This window comes from Juglans regia, chromosome 10, assembly GCF_001411555.2.
Source record: "Juglans regia cultivar Chandler chromosome 10, Walnut 2.0, whole genome shotgun sequence".
Lineage (NCBI taxonomy): Eukaryota > Viridiplantae > Streptophyta > Magnoliopsida > Fagales > Juglandaceae > Juglans > Juglans regia.
In genome coordinates, this window is record NC_049910.1 from 37,168,985 (window position 1) to 37,177,594 (window position 8,610).

At 35.6% G+C, this 8,610-nt stretch overlaps 1 protein-coding gene across 1 annotated transcript; it reads right to left on the reverse strand.

The window, feature by feature from the left end:
* Positions 1-4,863: 4,863 nt before the first annotated feature.
* On the reverse strand, positions 4,864-7,094 carry LOC118349571 (exopolygalacturonase-like). Its single transcript, XM_035694649.1, has 4 exons — positions 6,758-7,094; positions 6,324-6,632; positions 5,657-6,172; positions 4,864-5,524 (listed from the first exon to the last, which is right to left on the reverse strand). Exons 1-4 carry the CDS (start codon positions 6,917-6,919, stop codon positions 5,291-5,293), a joined length of 1,221 nt encoding a protein of 406 aa, XP_035550542.1. The 5' UTR covers positions 6,920-7,094; the 3' UTR covers positions 4,864-5,290.
* Positions 7,095-8,610: the final 1,516 nt, after the last annotated feature.

Genomic DNA, 8,610 nt, shown 5'->3' on the forward strand with positions numbered 1-8,610 from the left:
CTTGAGAGGATTCTTTGAAATTCTTTTTCTTGGAAAATGGTTTAGAATAAGGCTTTTTATAAGTTTCCTTATAAAATTCATCATGGAGTTTTCTCCTAAAACCACCATGAGGTTTAGAGATTTTGTGCTTTCTTTTAGATGGAGCTATAGATGGAAGGCCAAATTGTTCACAAAAAGTTTCCATTTCATATTTGGTTTTCTTACTATTTCTCATCTGTTCACAAAGTATTCTTTGATCATTACACATACTAATACCAAGTTTCTTAATTACACTGAAAATATCACCATAGGTGTAATTTTCGTAATTGAGGAACCCAGAGGCATCAGTAAGTTCTTCATTCACTTTATAAGCAAATAAGCGAGGTAAACCATCAATAAATTTTTCTTTCCAGTAAGACTTTTGACTATCGTCACAAAGCATTACTCGAGAGGTAAAAACATCTTGATACCATCTATAATCTGACATCTGATGACAACACAGATTATTCAACTGGTCGCTTACACGACTAGTTATATTTGATGGTGTTCCAATGAAATGTTTTAAAATGGTGTAAATCAAAGTATTGATACCATCAGGTTGAGCCATCCCAATAGTTTCATCAAAAATAGGCAACCCTTCTTCATTACGTTTGACAGCGTTCTGAATGGTTTCCTTAGTGTCATTGGTTAGGTGTTTATCCCACCAATGTCTCAAAATACCAGTAAAACCTTGAGTTAAAAACATAACAACATCAGGCTGTCTGATATTGTTATTAATATAAGCATTTGCAACTAAAGACATTTTACTCATGGTATTAATGATTTCTTGTTCAGATAACCCATATATCAATATTCCATTCATAAAACTTTGTTAGCAGAGTAAGAAGATTGGTTCTGGAAAACTTTTTCTTCAAATTGTAAATCAGGAGGAGTAGGTCTTGGATACCAATTCTTCGTGAGACTCATTGGTTTAAGTCCTTTTGAAGAAAATCTGGCTATTTTGAAATTAATATCTTGAAAATTCTTTTCAATTAAATCAATATCCTTTTCTTCAGAGGATTCGTCGTTAGACGATTCTTCTGTAGTTTCGACAAGAACAACTTCTTTTTCGTTGCTATTTAAAGCACTAGTAGAAGGTTGTTCTTTCTTAAGATCAGCAATTATTTGATCTATTTTTTCCAGTGTTTTGGCCTGAGGGTTTTTAAAATCGATTTTTGGCCTTTCTTCTGGTAAAATAATCAAAGGTTTTTCAGTCTTTTTCTTTGACTGATCTTTGGGGGGAATCAAAGGATTGTCAATTTTGAAAACAGGATTAGAAGTAAAAATAGGCTTTTCAACCTTTTCTTCAATCCTATCTAACTGTTGTCCGATCGAGTGGAGAGCAAGGTTTACAAACTTACTCTGATGAATAATCTTTTTTATTTCTTTTAAAACCTTGTCCTTCTCAGGATCTCTGGAAACAGTTTCAGGGATTTTAAAAGGAGAAGCAGCCACTTCTGATCCTTTAAAAGGAATAAGAACTGTCTCTAAAGGCGGATGACTGGCTTGGATGACCGTCTTGCCTTCTTCCTTGACAAAATCATTTTTAACAACATTTAAAGTATTTTTTGCAACATAAATTTTTTCAACAAAATCTAGAAGAGAAATATGGTGTTGAAGCCTATTCATCTATTCTTTCCATTTGCGTTTAACACGTTGCTTTTCTAAGTCAGGAAATTTTGCAAGATAGGCTTTTCGCCTTTACTTATTTTCAAGTAAAGCAAATTCATTAAAAAGTGCAATTAAATCGGGTTCAAAAGGTTTGTTTAAAACTGTTAAGCTATGGTGTATAGGTGCAACAGGAGCTACCATATCCGAAGCTGTGGGAGACACAGAAGAATTATCTTCTTCTTTGTCAGCTTCATCCTGTATGGGTTTACTACTAGAAGATTCACCTTCTTTGGTAGTATAGTAAGCAGATGTGACCTGTGAAGAAGTAGAAAGACCTTTCAGTTTTAAAACAGGATTAACAGGTTGAGCTGTTTGAACTGAATCTTCCAGAAATTGTTTGAGATGTTGATCTCGTTTAACTGGATTTTCAGCAACAGAACCTGAAAAGGAGGATTGAGATCCAGCAAAAGAATTTCTTCTTAGGCTAGATTGATCAAAACTAATTTTAACGGTCCCGTCAATATATTGCTTGATGTAATCAAGGTTACAATTGGTAGTAATATTTTTGACAGGAGGAACCTCATTTTCTAAAGTCCATTCGGTGGGAAGAGTTATATCTTTCCAGAAAATTCTTTTTGGAATTTGAATATTCGCATCTGGTGTAGAACTTTGGATCAGGAGAGTGCTACCCGCAGATGGTTTTGCAATTGCTTTTGGATCTAAATTCGTTTTAAAAGACGATAGTAAATCCGAAAAATTAAAGCAAGAGGTCTACTGCCTTTGATCATATCATAACCAGAGGTTAGTATGTTCAAAGTCAGGGCCTTTAAAATATGATCATCATCAAGAGAAAGAGTTAAATCAGGAAGGCAACTGAAATGAACTGGTCCTTCGGAAAGAGAGGACTGGATCATTCCAAGAATACTAGTTTCAAAGTTGTTGAATCTAGCATCTCTTAAACAGAAAAGCACAGATGCATTTATTCCTCTTCTGGCTAGGGGTTTAGCAGCAATCTGTACAGAACCAACATGTAAATATTTGTAACCATCTTTCAAATATTTCTCAATGTTAGATTTTTGAAAAAGATAACATTTTTCTTGGGATTTTGAAAGAGCATAAGTTTGTTCGACTGTCCGAACATTTTGAGAAACATTAAAAGTTTTTTGGACCCAAGAGGTCTAGTAAATTGAATTAACTGGAAGTTTGGGTATTTTCCAATTTTCCAAAACAGGGGGAATTGAAGTTGCTTCTTCAAAAGAGCAGTCTTCTTCATTTACTATGTCTGGTGTTCTGGTCGACTTGGAACTAACGGTTGAATTAGATCTAAACATTCTATCCATTTTGTTGCTAGGCAACATCGACCTTCGCACTTCAGGAGTCTGCGAACACCATCTTTTCCCGACCCGACAACCCAAAACTGCCCTTACACTCTTAAGTAAACAGGACTTACCAAGGGTACTAGACAGACAAGAAAGATACTGAACCAACTAAAGTAAGAACTCAGGGTGGGAGTTGCAGAACAACAAAATAAATGAAATGAAAGAAGTAATTGCAACAATTAGATACCAGATGGCTCTGATATATATATATATATTTATAAGGACCTATATAATTAGCAAATCTAAAGGAATTCTTTTGTTCCCTTGAAAGTAAGCTCAAGTGAAAAAGTTGTAATAAGGAAATTAATGCTATCACCGAATGTGCACCAGAGAAGGCCACGTGATTCATGCAATAGACCAATATAGGATTGTAGTCTTTCCATGTATAACCTAGTTTCCTAAAGCTGTATATTCCTTCACCTTACACGTGTAATTATATATATATATATATTGGAATAGATGACAGATGTCTAAGTTTGGTGAGATTACAAAATTCTTTTCTCTATCAATACTTGTTTATGGTATCAAGAACCAACTAAAAGACAAACGTCTAAAGATTTTTTTTTTTCTTTCCAATGGCCTCATTTCACTCTATCGGTTCTTCTTGAACCTCATAGTCCTCCATTGCTTCCCAGATAGCATCTGTCTCCATCCTGAACCTACAAAATCCTGTCACTATAAAATTGACAAAGGATAATTACCTCCTTTGGCGAGCCCAAATCCTACCGTACTTTAGAGGCCAACAATTGATCAGATATGTGGATGGCACAATCCCATGTCCACCGCCAACTCTTCATATCACGTCCAAAGAAAATGAAGAAATTCAAACTGCTCCAAATCCTGAGTACTCTCACTGGTACAATCAGGATAAAGTCATACTCGATGCTCTAATGTCCTCTCTCTCTGAATCAATTATTACCCACATGGTAGGACTTGAAACTTCCAAGGATGTGTGGAATGCTCTTGAGCGAATGTTCTCTAACCATACCCCAGCACGCGTGGTAGGAATTCACATTGAACTATCAACCCTCAAGAAGGGTAATATGTCCATTTATGAGTATTATCAGAAAGTGAAATCGTCTGCCGATATATTGGCTGCAGTGGGAGAGCCCCTTCGAGACTCAGAATTTCTGACATATCTACTTGCAGACCTAGATTCTACATACAACTCCATAGTCACCTCTCTCTCAACTCGGGTTAATCAAGTCTCTCTTGATGATGCATTTGCTCACTTAATGAGTTTTGAATTAAGACTCGAGCAACACAATACTGCTCTTGATATCTCTATTGGATCAGTGAATATTGCAACTCGCCATACTCAAACTCGTGGCTGTGGAGGTAGACATGCCCAACGCTCATTTCCTAACAATCGAGGTCAAGGCAATCGTGGTCATGGAAGGGGCTCCCAAGGACATTATTCTAGAGGATCACAAATGGTTTGTCAAGTATGTGGCAAGAATGGCCACAATGCAGTGCAGTGTTACCATAGGCTCGACCTTTCTTATCAGGGTACACAGCCAACCATGCAGGCCTATGTGACTAACACTCAACCTCTTTGTTTTACACCTGTAGATTCTACTCCGGCAACAAATGGTGTCATTCCAAACAAAATTGAACATGACATCATTCCAAGAATCGAGCCGACCCACATATTGAACTCGCATGCCGAGCTGTGAGTGGAGACAAGTAGAGAGCCACTGACTGGTCCATTGTGCCTGAGCTCTGTCTGAGACGTTTGAATCAGGTTTTTGACCGGTTTAGACTAATTTTGGTGTTTTTGGCCATTTTGAGTCATTTTAAACCCAATTGGGGAGGCCGTTACTCTTCTTGTTATGTGTCAAATCTTTTTAGAACATTTTTTATTGTTGAAAATCACAAGAAACTCCTTGAAAGAGGATAAACTTCAAGAAAACTTCGTGGGAACACTCGACCAAGGAAATACTTACATTATTCAACTTATGTGAAAACACATCTATTATTGTTGTATCTTTATTGTTAATATTAAGGTTTTTCTTATAGTAGTTGGACGTTTTGGTCTTCAAGGTCGGGGCTGTTGCAATATATCTGAAGTTATAACATCTTGCATGTCTCTTTCCATCAACACTATCAACTTCATCACTTCCATAACCACAATTGATCATGTATTTTACGACAAACAAACTGCATGAATGCATGCATGCATGCAAGATTATATATATATTAACGTAGTACACAAGAACAAGAAGTTTAATTAAATTATATTGTAATAATCTTATTGTGATTTATTTGGTAACTTTAGGAATTTATTTAACCGTACAAGGAAGAGGATTATGTTTCCCAGCGAGGGTTGGATTGACATTAGTGCATTGGAAAGTAGCAGGACCGTCTTTTCCTTGGTATCGGATGTCTATGTCAGTGACCTTCACATTCTTACACGGTACTGCCTTACTGCAAATAAGCTTCACTGCCCCCTTTGTATTAGCTGTACCTTTTATGTTCTTGAAGCTGACATCGCTGATCTTGATCTTGGAGGGGATCTATATAGCAGATCAAACAAACACCATCAAATTAAAGAATTAGTAATATTCATAAAGTTTGAACATTAAGAAGTCTACAGCTGATCAAAACGTAACTAGCTAGTAGTTTGATATAATATTGTAAGTACGTACTTGTGCTTTGCACTGACGCCATGGGCAGTATGATTGATCTATGAGGACAGGATAGTCGACATTGTTCATGACGAGATTCTCGAAATGCAGATCAGAGGCGGTGCCAGCAAAGGAATTAGGCCATGTCTTGATTCTCACGCCATTCTGTGTGTTTGTCATTGTGCAATCAAGAACTTTGACTCCAACCACAGGTTCTTCATTCGTGTACTTGCCAAGACTTCCGATGCTGATTCCATGGCCAGGTCCACAAGTTACTCTTTGGACAAGTATATCCCGACTGCCATCACCAATGGAAACACAATCATCACCAGTTGCAATCTTTGTATCGAGTATTCTGATTCCAGATGATCGCCCAAGATGAATTCCATCAGTGTTGGGACTATTTCCAGGTGCTATGATATTTACGCGTTGGAAGGTAACATTTTTGCAACCCAACAAATTAATGTGGAATTGTTTGCTATCCAAAGATGTTATGCCCTGAATCAGTCCGTTGCTGATGAAATCAAACCTGAGACTCTGTACATGATGATCAAAGTAGATTTTCATGAATAAGCGCGCGTACGTTCTTAATTTACAGGAATATAAAAAGAAGAGAAGATGTTGGGAAAAATATATATTAATTGATCATGTTATTGAAAATGAAGTACTACTACTACGTAGTACTTACGATGGGAAGGTCACCGCAGTATTTAATACCGGAACACGATTTCGTTCCCCATACGCTTTTGCCTTTACCATCAAAAGTTCCACCGCCAGACAAAGTGAAGCCGTCAATGCGTAAAAAAGTGACCCAACTTCCCGACTTGAAGTAACCGCGACCGCCTGGGGCTTGTACGGTTCCTTGAATCTGAAACTCGATCCTACCCTTACACGGTCCACTAAATGTTACAGCCCCCATTCTGTATATCCCTTTTGGAATCACTACTTTGCTCCTTCCCGCTGTTTGGCAGGCTCCTTGCCAAGCTTTTATCACAGCCTAATTAATATATTAATTAAACACCCACAAAATTAATTAGAATAATAATGAAAGTGAGATTAATGCATGCATGCATGCATGCAAATATATATACGTAAGTACTATATACGTACGTACGTACGTACCTGGGTGATATCTCCATTCGACTTGCCACCGTACTTTCTGATATCAAAGACACCAGGTTGGGCATTGGCAGCATATGCTAACAACAACAGCAATGCTATAGTACTTCCCATATTGATTTTCAAACCCATGATATTATTATTATAATATTGGTTTGAAAACATGACATTTGGGGGAAAAAGATGATCGATCCTGAGTTGGCTGACCAGTAGTACTTTGGTTTCAATATTTATAGTGCAACACAGAAGCTCATCACCACTAAAATCTCAAACCACCTTTTGCATGGTTTTCCGCAATTATGTGTACTATTTTTTGCCTTCACGATCTAATCTTCTTCCTAAATTATCTTAGTACCGGCCGCGCGCCAACCATGCACATGATTAATTATACCATGCAAAGCAAACCTCATGTAAAGTTTCTAAAACTTCGATATACCTAGAAATGTTTCTCTCCAATTTGTTTTCCTATAGTCCCAAATTAATTTTATATAATTTATATATATTATCCATTTTCAATGATATGGCCTCATCAAAATTAAATTAAAACTAAGTTTAGGAAAAATAATAAACTTATTAATATGAATCCCATGCAAAGTTTTTTGTTATTCAATATTAAGCTTTTTAATATATATGGAATTCAAAGTCATGAGAATATAAGAAAAACCATTTAAAGTTGATGATTTATATAAAAAATAGTTGTGAGGTCTTATCCTCTAGAGTTCATTGAGCAATAAAAGAATTTATTTAAGGTGATCTCAGTTATACTATTATATGCTTAATGTGATTTGAAAATATCTAGATTTTGTATGAGACAAACTAGCTTACATATTAAGATGATCTTCTAAAAAACCACTTGATAGTTTCTATGAATAAAATAAATTCTAAATATGTCATTACAAAAATAATAATAGATTAATATTATTCCATGGCACATTATCGTAAAAAATCTAAAACATATATTAAGTTGTATTTTTTAGATTTTTATTTCTACGTGTATATTGTAACAAATTATTGATATCTAACTTTATATATATACAGTTATATTTTTATGATTTTTCTATTTTATATAAACGTGTCACTGTAGAAAAGTTGGGCCCCTCGAAGAGATTTATGGTTCCACCACTGTAGCAAAAAACCATCAGTTGCTTGGAGGCCTGTACTGTTGCATAAGCTGCTGCATCTGGAGTTGCATGTCTTCTGAACTCTTCTTGTTGTTCTTCATGTTGTTTGAGGCGCATCTCCATATCTACTTATTTTGCCAATTGAGCCTTTAACTAATGCTGCATTGCAGTCAATTCTTCGATTTTGGAATTCACATTTTCTAGCGCAATAGAAGTCATAGATGCATTCCCAGAAGAAGAGGAAGAGGGAGAAGGCTTTACACAGCAACCCAAACCCTTAAATATCCTAAACGTTGACCCAGGACTTGTGTAAAAATATCAATATCACTTGTTGAGGAATCTTGATCTGACGCAAATTCAGTACGTAGGACAATCATTTTATCCTATACATATATAAGATAAAGAATTAATATCGTCATAAATATTCTAATATATTTAATTAAAACAATTTATAATACTTAAATAATTTTTGCGGGCATCAGGATGAGTCCACTCTCCATTACGATCAGTGTGCGATGCAACATATAATTTTGTCATATCATAATTGGTATTTGAATCTTGCTACAATAAATGTATTAAGATATAAAGTCATTATGATTAATCCAAATAATTAACTATATCCAATAAAAAAAAATAGAAATACCAATTTCTTAGAGAGGCAATGGAAAGATCTTGAACTTGCATGATGATTAATTTTCAATTTTGATCTATTTATTTAGAACTTCGCTCCTGCAA

What these genes read in the sequence shown, in the direction of transcription:
- LOC118349571 (XM_035694649.1), bottom strand. Translation starts at nt 6,919, where the DNA reads ATGTTTTCAAACCAATATTATAATAATAATATCATGGGTTTGAAAATC. An exon ending in CGAATGGAGATATCACCCAG is followed by an intron (nt 6,633 to 6,757) that starts GTACGTACGTAC and finishes TATATTAATTAG; the next exon opens with GCTGTGATAAAAGCTTGGCA. An exon ending in ACTGCGGTGACCTTCCCATC is followed by an intron (nt 6,173 to 6,323) that starts GTAAGTACTACG and finishes CATCATGTACAG; the next exon opens with AGTCTCAGGTTTGATTTCAT.